The 18,095-nt window shown below is 39.0% G+C and overlaps 1 protein-coding gene across 1 annotated transcript in view; it reads left to right on the top strand.

The window, feature by feature from the left end:
* The window catches only part of LOC121736245 (dystrophin, isoforms A/C/F/G/H), a 523,358-nt gene that overhangs the window by 113,480 nt on the left and 391,783 nt on the right, over window positions 1-18,095 (top strand). Inside the window, exon 41 of the mRNA XM_042127329.1 lies at window positions 3,895-3,993. Within this exon, the coding sequence (XP_041983263.1) occupies window positions 3,895-3,993 (99 nt within the window). The remainder of the gene's footprint in view (window positions 1-3,894; window positions 3,994-18,095) is intronic.

The raw sequence follows: 18,095 nt of genomic DNA, 5'->3' as shown, positions 1-18,095 counted from the left end.
TACCAGCTGCTGGATGATAACTTAGTATTCTGGATTTAGGAACTTAGGCTGTGTTCTTATAATAGTAAATATTACGTAAAGTACCCAACCACTGTATCCCTATTAAAACACTCTACATAAACATTGTTTTCGGGTATGGAGTATATATTCCCAATTTATTCCTTCCCACTGAAGCCAATATGTTTTTTTTAATCTGGAAGGTTCTATTCACCGGACTTTCGGAAGTGGAAACCGTTTCGCCTCGCCATTAAATGAAATATACAGGGTTATATTGTTCGATTTCTAATAATTATACTGAAATAAAAGCAAGTACGGCTTCTCACAACAACCATATATTTTCAAGTGACACAATACACATTTCCGTTTGATAGGTACATAAAATATCTTACTAAAAGTATAATGTGCCAGGAATGTAAAACTACTTGTTTTACATTCCTATTATCAGCCCCGGATCTTCAATTTTTTTCAGGCGGGGCAAAAACTGAAAAATGGCACCCTCCACGGGCGTATATATAGCTTTGATAAGCGGGAGGGGGGGGGGGGGGGGAGTCCCCTAACGTAAAAAAGCGGCCAAGTGCGAGTTGGACTCGCCCATGAAGGGTTCTGCAGCAGCCTAAATACCTACTCTGCCATCGGACACGCTCCACAGTATAAATTTTTTTATTATATTGTAAATAGAAAAAAATACAATATTATGTAGCTCGCCGATGACAATTATATTATATTGTCGATTGGACAAGTAAGATGGATAGTAAAGTGGGGGGTCCAGACCCAGGTTTCAAGGATAACGGTGTTTATGTTACGCTCAAAGACCGAAAACGCTCAGTGAGCGAAAAAATGGCTCACAACGCGTTGTGGTAATAGTGAAACGGCCACGACGCAAATTTCGCGTCGTGGCCCTAGTGAAAACGACCACGACGCGTTCTGGTATCACTGAAATACCACAAAGCGAAATTCGTGTCGTGGCTGACGTGCTATTCGACCACAACGCGTTGTGGTAATCGAGAAAAGCCATGACGCGGTCTGAGCATTTAAAAACAGCCACGACGCGAACCCGTGTTGTGGCCCTAATGAAAACGGCCACGACGCGTTCTGAAACCAGGTTAGTTACTGAGGAGTAATTTAATAGCTCCTAAGTGTGTGCGCAATACACAAGAGCTCTGGTTTCAATGAAACTAGGCCAGTTACGCAGGAGTAATTTTATAGTGACCAAGTGTGTGCGCAATTCACAAGAGCACTCTAGTTCCAATGAAACCAGGCCAGTTACGCAGAAGTAATTTTATAGTGCCCACGTGTGTGCGCGTGTAAAAGTCGGCCCTGCACCATATACGTGGGAGAGCCATGCTTCGGCACGAATGGGCCGGCTCGACCGGAGAAATACCACGTTCTCACAAAAAACCGGCGTGAAACAGCGCTTGCGCTGTGTTTCGCCGAGTGAGTGAGTTTACCGGAGGCCCAATCCCCTATTCCCTACCCTACCCTATTCCCTTCCCTTCCCATCCCTACCCTTCCCTATTCCCTCTTAAGAGGATACACCAGGGGCTAGAGAAATGAAAGAAAAGTACGTGTAATATCTATAGCTGTCTCCCTTACCTCAAGCCTATACCGCAGAACGCGATAGAGACAACTGCAGAAAATCCAGAAAATCAACGATTCGTTGTCCCCTGATTCCTTCTCCAAAACTTAACCGATTTAAGTACTTTTTTCATTAAAGATTAAAAAAAGGCTTGAGCTGTGTTCCTATGTTTTGCTTTTTTATGTATAATCTAGCCAAATCTGTTTTCTGGACGTTTGAACACAGCGGAAAATCTGGCCATTTTTTTGGGTTTTTGAACGTTCATATCTTATTTAATAATTGAATTATGAAAAAAAAAGAAAACATAGGGACATTGTATTAGTGGCCGTAGATATTCAGGAAAAAAAATATAAATATACTAGCATTATCCAGGGAGGAAACAGGGGACAACGTTTGTATGGAAAAAAGGGCGGTGTGGACTCCTCTTAAAAGGCCGGCAACGCACCTGCAGCTCTTCTGATGCTGCGAGTGTCCATGGGCGACTGAAGTTGCTTTCCATCAGGTGACCCGTTTGCTCGTTTGCCCCCTTATCTCATAAAAAAAAAACAACACGGTATCGCGTCGTGGCTGTTTTCATTAGGGCCACAACACGGGTTCGCGTTGTGGCTGTTTTTAAATGCTCAGAACGCGTCATGGCTTTACTCGATTACCACAACGCGTTGTGGTCGAATAGCACGTCAGCCACGACACGAATTTCGCTTTGTGGTATTTCTGTGATTGCCAGAACGCGTCGTGGCCGTTTTCACTAGGGCCACGACGTGAAATTTGCGTTGTGGCCGTTTCACTATTACCACAACGCGTTGTGAGCCATTTTTTCGCTCACTGAGCCTTTCGGTCTTTGAGCGTAATATTTACACTATTAACTTGTATAACAAAAGAAAAAAAAAACAGAATATATAACAAAAAGAAGACTTAAATAAACTTTATAATGGCATTATAAAGTAAAATATAAAATGCGAATAAAATTTCAATCTTCAAAGGGCACTAGATCTTTATCTTTTAAATTGATTTATGCATCCCTACTCTATTAAGGGCTGTATTCCCTGTGTGAAGGGTCGTCTGCGATTGACAGGTAATTACATGCAGTTGCATCTCCTTTGTCCATCAGGCTGACGTACAAAACTTTGGGGTTCTCAAACTGTACTTAAATTAATTACAACGCTAACAAGTCATATTGGCATAACTAGATTGGGAGGGTGAGTTATTGTACTGAAAGACAACATCACGCCCAAACCACTGAACCGAGTTTGCTGAATTTAGTGTGAAGATACTTTGAGTCCCGGGAAAGGACATAGAACATTCTTTATCCCGGAAAAATGTATGCGGTATGTAGTATATTGATGAATAAAGATATGCCCCGCCTACTTGGGTAGGTAGTGGGGAGAGTGGTAGTGGTCGCTCGACTTCGGTCTGACGACCACTTTTTCAATCAGCTACGAGCCCGAGTGGTGTTGAGTGATATAATAATATTCTGTGTTTTACTCTCCCTACAACAATGTACAAATTGTACACGGTAAAAGAATTTAGGCGTAACGGAGTTGAACTAAATATTTTTACTAATCTGCAGCGTTTTCAAATTCAATGAATTCCCGTGTGTTTTCACAGCTTGTGTAATTCAGTGTAAGTAGCGGACGGCGGAACGGCCGCGGTAATGTTACATCTATATCGGTCCGTCCGTTTGGCGCAGTAATGCTGATAGATTTTCACTTGTTGTTCAACGGGAAAATGCGTTTCGGTGATTTAGGAAATTGAATGTACAACCAATATTGAGCAACTTGTAAAATGTGTTATACTTAAATATGTTTCCTCTGCAATTTTATGTTAAGACTTTGCGATTTTTCCTTTTCCTTGACCTAGCCGTCTCTTCTAGTTCGTACCAACAAACATTTTCTCCAAACTTAGCTTAGATGTCAAATACCATTCTGCCAGATTCCAGAACATCCCAGGGGGGTTAGCTAGGAACTTTTCTTTATCGCTTCTTTATAGAATCGCCGATCAAAAATGTATCGAATTGACATAAGCGTTCGTATGAAGTCCACATGCGACTCATGTCAATTCCATACATTTTGGTCGGAAATTCTAAAAAGAAGTGATAAAGAAAACGTATTGGCTAGCGGCATAGTTCTCTTACTAGATCACCAAACGGCATTTACTTCTAGAACCTTCATTAACATCTAGAGACTAGAACCTTCATTAACATCTAGAACCTTCATTTACATCTTGAACCACCATTAACATCTAGAGCCTTCATTTAAGTACATCTAGAACCTTAATTTACTTCTAGAGCCACCATTAACTTCTAGAACCTTCTGTCCCAGATCCGAGACTGGCTGTCTGCGGAGACGACGATGCTGCGCGCGCAGCCCGTCACCGTCGGCGACGTCGACGAGATCCTCGGCCAGCTCGACAAGCAGAAGGTAAGCTGGTGCTGGTTTGAACTGGTTTGGACTAGTTTGAAGGAGTGTGAAACGATTTGAAGCGGTTTTAATTGGAGCCGTACCACGAAACCGTTTTGAGGCTCAAACAATCGTACGAGAACGCCGCGACCACTAACAAACGAGAAATGACGTTGTAAGAGCAGGACGCGGCATTCTCATTCGATTGTTGAAGTCTCAAAACGGTTTTATAGTAGGTCTACTGGTTTTTAGCAGTGTGCACTGGTTCGAAGCGGTATGGACTGGTTTGAAGCCGTCAAAATTGCTTTGAAGCGGTTTAAAAAACATAGGGGTTTTGAATCCACTATACTTGAAGCCTATTTTATATCTAGACTAGCTGTTGCCCGCGACTTCGTCCGCGTGGACTTTAGTTTATAGCGCGCGGTGTCAACAAAATGTGTGTCAAATTTAAAAACTTTTTAAAACCCTGGTAAGTGGTACCCCTCTTAGGGCCGCGCTACACCGGAATGGCAGCGCTGAAAGTGCTCGCCTCGCCGCTGCCATTCCGGTGTAGCGCGGCCCTTAATTAATCAAAATACCCAAAAACAGCTGTGCAGTGTGCACATAATCTATACTAACATTGTAAATGCGAAAGTATCTCTGTCTGTCTGTCTGTCTGTCAGTCTCGCTTTCACGCCAAACGCCAAAAGTATCTCTGTATGTCTGTCTGTCTGTCTGTCAGTCTCGCTTTCACGCCAAACGCCAAAACTACCGAACCGATTGTAATGAAATTTTGTATACAGATAGTCTAAAGCCTGAGAAAGGACATAGGCTACTTTTTTACTGGAAAAAAGGGTTGTAAGGGGGTGAAAATGCGTAAATTTGTTCAAATTAAGTTAGTTCCAACAGTTCATAATAGATGGCGCCGTGCGTCTTCTATATCGCACTGACGCTTGCTCAAAAGTCTTTCTATAAGACGTGGTATCATCTTACATTTAAGTTTCGATTTTTTTCGATTGTTATATCTATTCTACGGTATTAAATAAGTCAGTAATTTATCTGTGCAGTAACGTAACCTTAAATCTATCAATGATAAATAGTTTATGGGTAAAGTTATGTAATTGGAGGGCTAAATAAGCTTTAAAATTTAGCATAAAATATAAAGTTTAATATAAAAAAATGAAATACTTATTGTGTGCACACACATTGGTACGTGGGAGAGCCATGCTTCGGCACGAATGGGCCGGCTCGACCGGAGAAATACCACGTCCTCACAGAAAACCGGCGTGAAACAGCGCTTGCGCTGTGTTTCGCCGAGTGAGTGAGTTTACCGGAGGCCCAATCCCCTACCCTATTCCCTTCCATACCCTCCCCTATTCCCTTCCCTTCCCTACCCTCCCCTATTCCCTTCCCTTCCCTACCCTCCCCTATTACCCTATTCCCTATTAAAAGGCCGGCAACGCACCTGCAGCTCTCTGATGCTGCGAGTGTCCATGGGCGACGGAAGTTGCTTTCCATCAGGTGACCCGTTTGCTCGTTTGCCCCCTTATATCATAAAAAAAAAAAAAAAAAAAAAAACTGCACTGCTGTATTGATTTAAGGGGTACCAGGGTTTTTTTATAAAAGCTTTAAAAATATGTTTAAGATTTTTGAAATTTTATTTTAATACACATCCAAGACCCAGGAAAATTGAAAACTTTTTGTTCCGCCTGCGGGACTCGAACCCAGGACCCCCAGGATGAGCGCTGGCCACGCGCAATGCGAATTCATTTTCATCGAAATTTTCATGGAAATAAGTTATTTTCCCACATCAAAATGTAGCCTATGTCCTTTCTCAGACTCTAGAATAACTGTATACAAAATTTCATTGCAATCGGTTCAGTAGTTTTGGCCTGAAAGCAAGACAGACAGACAGACAGACAGACAGACAGACAGACAGAGATACTTTCGCATTTATAATATTAGTATGGATTATTATGCCGTCAATAGCATAGTTGCAGTGAGTAGGCTCTCGACGGTTTCGGGAAATATGAACCTAAAGTTTTGGTATTAAGCGCGTTTTTACGGCAGTATTCTGTATTTTTCCTATATTCTGAATATATTATTATGTACTAACAGCGTTATTACACTACATAGTGTAACTAATACATGACATATCCATCCATTCGTCCCCCATTTCCATACATAAGTGATGCGCGTGTGGTTACCAATGCGTGGCGTGGCTTTGTTCGTATTTTGTAGCTTGGATTAGATTACATCTGTCGAATACAGAGCCATGCTTCGGCATAAATTGGTCAGCTTGACCGGATATTATGTGCCTCCAAGAAAAACTTACAGTCCTTAAGAATTTTCCTCAACTTTGCTAGCGCAGAATTAAATCATGAAAAATGTGAAAAATTAAATAAAAAAAAAAACAAATTAAATCAATCATTTTATATGTGGGAGAGCCATGCTTCGACACGAATGGGCCGGCTCGACCGGAGAAATACCACGTTCTCACAGAAAACAGGCGTGAAACAGCGCTTGCGCTGTGTTTCGCCGAATGAGTGAGTTTACCGGAGGCCCAATCCCCTACCCTATTCCTTTCCCTACCCTCCCCTATTCTCTCTTAAAAGACCGGCAACGCACCTGCAGCTCTTCTGATGCTGCGAGTGTCCATGGGCGACGGAAGTTGCTTTCCATCAACTACTAAGGCTGTTTACATAAAAACATAAAATCAAAAGAGCTGCAGATGCGTTGCCGGCCTTTTAAGAGGGAAGACGCTCTCTTCTTGATGGTTTGCTGGTCGTAGGGCTGTTTAGGCATTACAGTCACATATAGAGGGACAGCCTATAAATTAAATAGTTCCGAACTAGCGCGCGTGCGGCGAATAGAAAGTGTTGTTTATGGCTATCGGGGGTGAAAACTTTTTAGGGTTCCGTACCTAAGGTAAAAACGAGATACCTACTCTGTCAATCCGTCAGTCCGCCAGCCGGTCTTACAAATGGGTATTAGTAAGACAGACGCTGTCTGTTTATTAGCCGTTAGGTGTAACTTTCTGCTCATCCGTCTGTCTGTCACCGCTCATCAGGTTGCGTCTTAAGAACTGCGATTTTGACTGTTGAAAATTTCACAAAGGTGTATGAAGATTTTTATATGGAGCCTGGCCGACCTATGTATTGATGTTAGCTATCCATTTTTGAAAAAAATATTCGTGAACGCGAAAAAATACAATAGCGTTGTAGGTCGGCCAAAATCTTAATACCCCTTTTCAAATTACTAAAAGCAAAACTATATAAAAATATTTGGAGGTATATTTTGTGCCCTTATTGGTCACAGAAATGGTTACAAAACGCTTGGAATATTTACGAAGTACCAAGTAAATAGGACGGAACCCTTCATGCGCGAGTTCAACTCGAACTTTGCCGGTTTTTGGAATCCATCGTCGATTTCTTGTTTTGAAACTTTTCAAATGTATTTTGTGGCTTCTAACTTTCTGAGTTGTAACACAAAAACACGTAAAAATAACACTTATATCTCTAAACTAAAATACAAATGCTTATTGATTATCCCGCTCTCCTTAACTTAACTTTAAATTTAAAAAGAGAAATAAATAATAAAATAAAATATATTTTTATTCAAAATGGGTATCATGATACACTTTTTGAAAGTCGAACGAAGAAACTACGTTGCCTACCACCGCGCCGGTTCGGGAACTACCCCGCCGAGAAGAACCGGCGTAAGAAACTCGCACATCTTTTACTAAAAAAATCGAAATATACATGTTCTGACAAAATGATGATTTTGTCAGAAGATGTATGAAGTTTATATCAAACTCTTCATTAAAGTCTAAGTTAAGAGGGCGACTAACTCCAAAAATCAGACATCGTCTTTCTCTTTTCACACTCACGCCCGTCTTTCATATGCCAGGTGAAAAAGAACGACGCGGATTCATCGCCAAATTAGTTTTTTCTCAATAACTCGATAAATATACAACATTTTAAAAATCCGCTAGGTCGATCTCTCAATGATAGAATTTTATACAATGTGTTAAAATATTAACTTAGTTCAATGCACGGTTATGGCAATAAATGAAAAATTCGTGAAAATTAGATGCATCTTTGTGATTTTTTTCTATGGAGAAAATTTTAAGATATCGTGTTTTTGCTCAGATCGAATTCTCGGAAATATAATGTAGTATCTAATTTTAGAAAATGAAACAATTCGGGGCTTATTATCAAGTATATAAATGAATTATAAAATCGACACTTTAGGGTTAGTCGCCCCCTTAAGTAATTATCCAATCTCTTTGAGTGCAACCGGAAGTCACTCATAGTTTTCCTTACAAAAAGAAAATCCTCCAAATGCGAATAGAACTTGTCTTTGGAACAAACAACAAAACATCAAAGTATTATCCAGAGTACGCCTGCATTTCCTGTAGGGGAGACCTGTATTTTAGAGTCAGCAGCGTTCACGTACTATGTAGGGACATCGCATACGAATTATTAAAAGACGGTAAAAATAAATACCCAGGATATCGAATTTGGTTTAGATTAAAAAAAAAGTTTAACATGTAGCTTAAAAGGATTCCCAAATGTAACAGTTGTCATCATAATATTAATACGCGAACGAAAAACTTTGTAACCCTTTTTACGAATGAGGAAACGTGCATGAAATTTTGCACAGTTATAGTTTATATGGTGAAGGAGTGCATCGAGCTAATATTATTTTAAAATTATGCTTTTATCATATTTTTTTTAACAAATAAAACATTACACACACTACAACACACACACATGAGAAATGACAGATTTTTGAGTGACAAGCCTATACATACGAATTATACTCTTTTATGAATGGTTGAAGTCTGTTGACAACAAGTTGACAAATTAAAAATGGCTTATAGTTTTTTTTATTGATTCTAAGATACTATTAGACAATGCTTACACGGCCAGTCTGAGATCAGCTAAGTCCCAGAGACAAGAGTTGAAAAAAAAAATGATAATGTCAATATTTTTTACAAAATATATCTGTAGTAGTCCTAATGTCGTTGAAACTAAGGTCGAATTTCGACCATTGGGCGATCTCTAGTAAAAATAAATATACTTGTGCCTTTGCGAGAAAAGGAATTATAATTTTGATATTCTGGTTTAGATTTTTCTGAATGTAAAATTGTTTCAAAAGTTCTGCTAATTTGTTCCGTGAGAAGTGAAAAAGATAGTTTATTAAAAGTATCAAAAAAACCTGACTTAGCTTAGCTCTTAAATGTATTTTTTTTAAATGAAATAAGGGGGCAAACGAGCAAACGGGTCACCTGATGGAAAGCAACCTCCGTCGCCCATGGACACTCGCATCATCAGAATAGCTGCAAGTGCGTTGCCGGCTTTTTAAGAGGGAATAGGGTAATAGGGGAGGGCAGGGAAGGGAAGGGAATAGGGGAGGGTAGGGAAGAGAATAGGGTAGGGGATCGGGCCTCCGGTAAACTCACTCACTCGGCGAAACACAGCGCAAGCGCTAATTCACGCCGGTTTTCTGTGAGAACGTCGTATTTCTCCAGTCGAGCCGGCCCATTCGTGCCGAAGCATGGCTCTCCCACGTATAAATGTTGTTTCATATTTATTTTCTGTTTATGGCACTTTATTTTTCATTTTCATCTCTCCTTTCTTATTTTCACCTAGGCTGTAACATGATGCGACGTCCTGGATATTGTACATCAATGACGTCTCCATAAAAAGTCGGATTACCGTTCTTTATTATATTGCGTAACATTTTACGTACGAAGCGTATTCCCCGTTTCATAATTTTCTCCTTGTTGCTGTAATTAATATTTTAAAAGGTTTATTTAGCTTTGGAAGAGAGATGTAACATTTTTACAAACAACTAATAAAAATTCTGTTTGCTTGTCTTGTACTAATATGTATTCTGTCATCTGTGGAATAACATCGAACCTTATAAACGCGAAAGTGTGTTTGTCTGTCTCATTATCTCTTCACGTCCCAACCGCCGAACCGATTTTGCTGAAACTTGGTATGGGGATACTTTGAGTCCCGGCAAAGGGCATCGGATACTTGTTATCTTTTACGCAACTTATTCAAGGTCATTGTTCGTTATTTAAATATTCCTAGATGACGCCCGCAACTCCGTTGCGCCAAAATTAGTTTACCGCGTGGGAACCGTACATTTATATGATGTAAAACTATTTTCTGTCCTTTCGTGGAACACTAAGTATCTGCAAATCGAATTTCAGCAAAATCGGTTCAGCGGTTTGGGCGTAGAAACGTAACAAACAGACATTTTCGTATTTATAACATAAGTAATCTAATATCTTGGTATTTCTGTTAGCGTGACTGGAAATAGCAAATCGTAGGAAACGTATTTCATCCCTTCGGCGTCGATCCGCGCTTAGTTTTTTCCTTCACATGTCACACACAGGTACTAAAGGTGCGGGCACACTATACGGGATAAAGGTGCTTACACAATAAAATTTTTTTTAATGAAATAAGGGGGGCAAACGAGCAAACGGGTCACCTGATGGAAAGCAACTTCCGTCGCCCATGGACACTCGCAGCATCAGAAGAGCTGCAGGTGCGTTGCCGGCCTTTTAAGAGGGAACAGGGTAATGGGGAGGGTAAGGATGGGATGGGAAGGGAATAGGAGAGGGTAGGGAAGGGAACAGGATAGGGGATCGGGCCTCCGGTAAACTCACTCACTCGGCGAAACACAGCGCAAGCGCTGTTTCACGCCGGTTTTCTGTGAGAACGTGGTATTTCCCCGGTCGAGCCGGCCCATTCGCGCTGAAGCATGGCTCTCCCTTAGATTAGATACCCAAAACAGGCAAAAATCAGTAGGTATCATGTCGCGTAAGTTTCGGTATTAATATTTTGATAATGCATCTTTACAAAAAATTTGATCAAAATCGGTCTATCCGATGCTACGGTGCCACGGAAAAATAACTACCTTGTATGTGTTGTATCCATAAACCATATTTCTTTCACCGGAGGTGAAAAACGTGGCTTACTCTCTGATATAGTTGTGTCTATCACCTTTATCTCGAATACATAAGGTTCATTTTTCACCACCGATATTCTAAGGGCAAAGGTATTTCGCAGGGACGTCACGTGCGAAGGGTGTAGGGCGAGGAATGTGGTAATTACAATTTGGGAGTCTCGAATCTCGATTATTCGGACTCGAACTTGTTAACGTGATTAAAAGCAATTGAAGGATGTGGATAAAGAAAATTGACGTTTTTTTTGCATAAATGTAGGACCCGGAAAATGATTTAAAATTAAAAAAATTGATATTTATATTTTGAACTCGAAAATATGGATTTTATGTATAGCTAGATGTTGAAGTTGGTAAGTTACATACAGTTTAAATTATTAAGGGGAACATAGTAAAAAGTAGCAGCTCTGAAAGTTTTTTTTTAATTATTGTAAAGACTATAGGCAGATTCATGGGCATATGAATCTGCCTATAGTCTTTTGACGTGGGAGAGCCATGCTTCGGCACGAATGGGCCGGCTCGACCGGAGAAATACCACGTCCTCACAGAAAACCGGCGTGAAACAGCGCTTCCGCTGTGTTTCGCCGAGTGAGTGAGTTTACCGGAGGCCCAATCTCCTACCCTTTTCCCTTCCCTACCCTCCCTTATTTCCTTCCGTACCCTCCCCTATTCCCTTCTGTACCCTCCCCTTTTCCCTTCCCTACCCTCCCCTATTACCCCTTAAAAGGCCGGCGACGCACCTGCAGCTCTTCTGATGCTGCAAGTGTCCATGGGCGACGGAAGTTGCTTTCCATCAGGTGACCCGTTAGCTCGTTTGCCCCCTTATTTCATAAAAAAAAAATCTCATACAACATAGAAGTCAAAAGTAACTAAGTATTTCAATGTGAACACACGATAAACACCAAGTATTATCACTTAGTTTTGATATAAGTTTACTTTTTAAAAACACTGAAAAGTTTTTAACAACTGTGAGAGTATCATTTTGAATTCCGTATTGTCTAAATATGATGAATCCTGGAAGTTTGTCACTGTGATATATTAAGGGCTTCCTTCCCCTTCTCGAGGGTTGGGGGCGCCAGTGTATGAAATAGGGTCCTTCAAAAGGGTCCCACTATAGGTTTGTAGACGAGAAAATTTTATAGTATTTAGGTAGAGAGGACTAAAGTATTTTGAGTTTTCTATGTTATATGCTTTAAGTTTTACGTTATCAATGCAACGGTAGGGTAACGAGGATGGTTAAAAGCAAATGAAATTAATATATTTAAGGTATAAAACATAAAATATTTAAAATAACACTGTTTATAGTGTATTGTTTCAATTTGTTTGTATCTGTGCTTTCTTTTTACGTTATTACTTACGTACTTTGTTTGTATTGAAACGCAAGAGTTTTTAGTCACGTTGAGAGTGAAATTTAAAGGTCGAGTCTTTAAGAAGAGGGTCGAAATAATAATTATACTATGGCGTCTTGACACTCTTACGATTTTGGTCAGAAGTGTTACTTCTGACACTCTGTGCACACGCTCTATTTCACTATTTATTTTTTGGTGACATCACAGAATTGTATAATTAGTTCCTTGTGACTTTCAATAAATTAGTTTACTCGGCCGAAAAGGAGGTATGAGTCGTGTACTTCTAGTTAAGGCCGGCAACGCACTTACAACTCTTTTCTGTTGCTTTCCATCAGGCTATCCCTTGCTCGTTTGCCAATTTTATGAAAAAAAAAACGTGGACGACGGCTTACGTCTACGATCAGATGATCTGCCGCTCGTTTGCTGGTTCATTTCATAAAAACAGTGTATAACATTTTAGTACACGGTTTTTCTTCAGGAATAGTCTCGTAAAACAGAGCAATAACCCGAAGTTATGTATTTCTTATGACCCAAGCTGGATAAATTATTAACGTTTTTTGAGTTGTAACATTTTACTACCGCCTTATAAACTTCAAACTGTTACTGCTGTTTAAAGACTGAGAAATTATGTCAGCACCTAGCTAGATTCATGATAAGCTGAGGTTTACATTTTTCGTAAATGTATTTCGTTTCAAAGTTATTATACTTAGGCGCAGCGTCGACGACAGACTCTGTCGTCGACGCTGCGCCAGACTTCGGCACGGTGTTTGCGTGCGACTAGACGTATGCAAATGATTAACCGACTTTAAAAAAATGAGTTTTTTTTTATGAAATAAGGGGGCAAACGAGCAAACGGGTCACCTGATGGAAAGTAACTTCCGTCGCCCATGGATACTCGCAGCATCAGAAGAGCTGCAGGTGCGTTGCCGGTCTTTTAAGGGGGAATAGGGTAATAGCCCCTATTACCCTATTCCCCCGGGGATGGGAAGGAAAGGGGAACCCTTTGTGTACGGAACCCTAAAAATGATAAAGTCTGTCTCTGTCACCACTTCACACTACACACCACAGCTATACCGATTTTAATAAAACACGTTTAGCACTCAGAAACTGCCGCGGTAAAGCTATTGCAACTTGCAAAACACTTTTTATTAACTTAATATGCAATTATTATAAACTCGTATATACGTGGGAGAGCCAGCGCTGTGTTTCACCGAGTGAGTGAGTTTACCGGAGGCCCAATCCCCTACCCTAATCCCTTCCCTACCCTCCCTTATTCCCTTCTCTTCCCATCCCTACCCTCCCCTATTACCCTATTCCCTCTCAAAAGGCCGGCAACGCACCTGCAGCTCTTATGATGCTGCGAGTGTCCATGGGCGACGGAAGTTGCTTTCCATCAGGTGACCCGTTTGCTCGTTTGCCCCCTTATTTCATAAAAAAAAAAAAAAACATTAATGCCATCAAAATATATAATAAATTGCCAAACCATTTTAAAGACCTTAATAAACTAGTCTTCAAAAGAGAAATTACAAAGTGGTTAGCAGAAAAAAGTTTTTATAGTATCCAAGAATATATGAATTATAGTTGTAAATAGCTTTAAGATTGAAATTTTGCTGTTTGAATTTATTAACTGTAATTTTGACATTTTGACACAATACCTCTATTTTAATTATTTTTTGTGAATTTTACTTATTTTGACTTCTAATGAATATTTTAATACTAAATTAATAATTATGGACTTTGTTTTGTAATAGATTCTTAATTTAATTCTATAAATTAACTTTCAATAAGTAATGTTTACTTTGACTTTTGCACGCCACCTGGATGGCAGAATGTTTAGAACAGTATTTAATAATTTGAAGACCTATGTTATGCACTACATTCTTGCAATAAATATATTTCATTTCATTTCATTTCATAAAATAAATTATTAAGGGGTTCAAAAACACAATTTTTTGCTCCATAAAAAGATAGTAGGAACCCTTCCTGCGCGAGTCCAACTCGCACTTGGTCGATTATTAGTATCAGTATGATTTTAATGTAATGTTTAATATTTATCAGTTATCACTAGATGTCGCCCGCAACTCCGTTGCGCCAAAATTCGTTAATCGCGCGGGAACCGTACATTTTTTCAGGATAAAAAGTATCCTATGTCCTTTCCCGGGACTCAAAGTATCTCCATGCCAAATTTTAGTAAAATCGGTTCAGCGGTTTGAACGCGAAGAGGTAACAGACAGACAGACGGACAGACAGACACACTTTCGCATTTATAATATTAGTATGGAAGTATGAATTTTTTCAGGATAAAAGTATTCTATGTCCTTTCCCGGGACTCAAAGTATCTCTATACCAAATTTCAGCAAAATCGGTTCAGCCGTTTGGGCGTGAAGAGGTAACAGACATACAGACAGACACATTGTCGCATTTATTATGTTAGTAACTATACTAATATTGATTACGTCCAGTACAAAGTATCTATTTACTATCAAAATACTAAATGTTAGTTAAGTATTTTCATCCTTCTCCCAAGTTTAGCCAAGAACTGATTTTTAACTCTGATTTCTTCTCTTATATACAACTAAATAATGTATGTGCGCATGCGCTAAATGTAGTGAGGTGGGACTGTCGATAAGTTTTATCGATATTTACGGCCGTATTCAGAGAGATTTAATGATTACTTAACTTTACATGATTAAAGATTTTCACATTACTATTGTACTCAACTGTTTATTAAATTAAAATTAATTTATGATTAAATTTATTTTACAAATTACAAAATATATCTAAAGGCCGCACGCCTTTAGATATATTTTGTACTGTGAAAACAACTGTAAGTGTCTAAACACACTATGCCGAAGTTATGCGGCGTAATTTCAGCATGATTCCGCCTGCAATGTATTTTAAATTACCGATGACACACTATCACACTATTACGTCACGTTCCGTCCGTATATTATATGCGTTTGAATTACTTCTTCACTAATTATAAATCTAAATGGTTGGTTTATTTATAAATTATTCAAGCTTAAACCGAAAATCCCGATTTCGGTAATAAATTCATCATCAAAAACATGAATATTCTTCAATTGGACAGGCATGTTATAAGAATAACAAAAACATTTTACGGTAATACGTCTCATTCCTTACAAAACTTGCCTGCACAAAATACATCCAAAAAACTCAACGAACAAATACCCAAACACAAATAACATTTTTTAAAGGGGTTTTGTCGGTGACCGACTATGCCACCCCCATGAAACAAAATATGAAATCACAACATGAGATACTTAAATACTACTTTTAATAAAATCAAAATATATGTCCAGTAGAATTCGGGCCTCTCTTGAATTAGGTGAGGATAAAAAACTATTACAAACTCCCATGTTTCCTAAAATATCATCACCGAGGCTACTACGTCGAGATTCGCCCCGACCACACTACATCAATACATGTTGTACATGTTCAGGTGTTCCACATCAAAGAACATTGTAAATGTACCTACGTTGTTAATTTTTTGCATAAACAATAAATAATAAATAAATAAATATAATTCATCGACTGTCGATAAACCATCATCGACAACTACCGCACATCACTACTATAGCCCGGCCACTGCGCACGCGTGGCGTGGCGGCGCGGTTGCTAGGCAACGCTACGTGTACGCTACGCCGTAGCTCGTAGACCGGCTACGCCGCTCGTAGCAGTATGACGTAGCCTAGGGCAGACTTTTTATTTTTTGTAGGGTACCTACAGCCTAGAGACAGACAGACATACAGACAGACAGACAGACAAGACAAAGAAGTCTCAGTAATAGGATCCCGTTTTTACCCTTTGGGTACGGAACCCAAAGGGTAAAAACGGGACCCCATTACTTTATTGTCTGTCCGTCTGTCTGTCTGTATGTCTGTATGTTTGTCTGTCTCTAGGCTGTAACTCAAGAACGATAACAGCTAGAGAGTTGTAATTTTCACAGATTATGTATATCTGTTGCCGCTATAATAACAAATACTAAAAACAAAATAAAGTTAATATTTAAGAGGGGCCCCCATACAAAAAACGTGCCTTTTTTGCTCTATATCAATATTGGCAACAGGTAGGTACTTGAATTTTTCTCAAAGTTTTTAGTTATGTGCGTTTTATATTTAATAATAATATTAAAATAAAATAAAAAATTAAGGGGGGCTCCCATACAAAAACACACTTTTACCTATTTTTGCTCTATAATGGTACGAAAGTCTTCGTGCGGCAGTCCAACTCGCACTTGGCTGATTTTTATTTTTTGCTTATTTTTAAGTCTTTCAATAAAGTGTTATTTAATGGGAGCTGAGACTGATAATGCCTTCATAAAGCCTAGAGATTTTGATAAGACAATCATATCTATAAAAATATGATTTTTTGTCTTACAAACAACATAATAAGTTATTATTTTTGTAGTAGAGATTATAACCAAGAATAATTGAAACCAAAATTTATTGAAATTATTGTTTAAAAATATTTTCTGAATACTATTTTGCTAATCAGTGACACGTTATATGGAGCTGTATTTTCAACTTTTTATAAGTAACGAGCTTTTTCCCGCGGCTTCGCTCGCGTTAAGAAGTATTATTATATACAAACTTTCATCCCCTATTTGAACCCCTTGGGGTTGGAATTTATCAAAATCCTTTCTTAGTGGATGCCTACGTCATAACATTTACCTACCTGCATGAAAAATTTCAGCCCGATCCGTCCAGTGATTTGGGCTGTGCGTTGATAGATCACTATGTCAATCAGTCAGTCAGTCACCTTTGAGTTTTATATATATAGATTTACGTACTATGCGATTACAAAATGTTTTTAAAACGCAGTCCGTCTTGCGACACGACACAATGTGCGCGTATTGTCTACAAGTCGTCGCAGATGCCTTATTAACACCTCTCTCCTGCCTGCGTCTATTCGATTACGGATTTGAACCCCCTTTCCACCCCCTTTTAAACCCCTTTTGAACATCCACCCTTATGGGAGTTTAATTTTAAAGTAGGCATTTCTAAGTTATTTCAATTTGTTAATTTAAAAAGATGAAATATTTTAGTACGCATCCAAATCGGTTTAGTGAATTCGCGTTTTAATATCCCTCTTAAATATTTATACAATTTAATTTTTGTTTTTAATATTTGTTGTTATATATATTGTCAGCGGAAGTGAATAATTTGTGAAAACTTCTCTGAATCTGATGAATCTTGGTACTCGAGATTACGGACGGACAGACAGTCAAGTCAATAGTCAGTGAATAATAGGGTCCTTTACCTATTGGGGTACGGTACCCTAAGGTTGGGTTGCACCAGAGGCGTGGTTAAAGTTAAAGTTATGGTCAAAGTTATGGTTATAGTTTTAGTTATTAGTATAGGTAGCATTAAGGCTAATTTAACTTTGACCACAGAATTTGACAGAAGACGTTGCTGGTCCGAAAAGGCTTTATAAGAACGTGGGCGGGAGCGCTGCTGGTAAAGGAGAACTGTCAAAAATGGCGTTTTTGTATGATGACAGCGTTAGTTCCTTTTTTCGCCACGTGCATTTAAAGCCTTGTCGAGCTCTATGGTTATGGTTAAATATGGCATTTTGATGGCGTCCATTTTTAACTTAACCAAAGATTTGACATTTTGCATTGCAGTTATAGTTAAATTTACAGTTATAGTTAAAATAAGTTGGTGCAACCCACCCTAAAAATGAAAATATATCAACTGCTTATATTCCTATAAGAAAATTTCAACTATGTAGCTATCGCGGCTGTATCTTGAGATACAGCCTGGTGACGGACAGACACCGAAGACTTAGTAA

Source organism: Aricia agestis, chromosome 18 (genome assembly GCF_905147365.1).
Source record: "Aricia agestis chromosome 18, ilAriAges1.1, whole genome shotgun sequence".
Classification (NCBI taxonomy): Eukaryota; Metazoa; Arthropoda; class Insecta; order Lepidoptera; family Lycaenidae; genus Aricia; species Aricia agestis.
The sequence above is the reverse complement of the archived record's forward strand: the minus strand, read 5'-3'. Positions and strand labels throughout refer to the sequence as shown.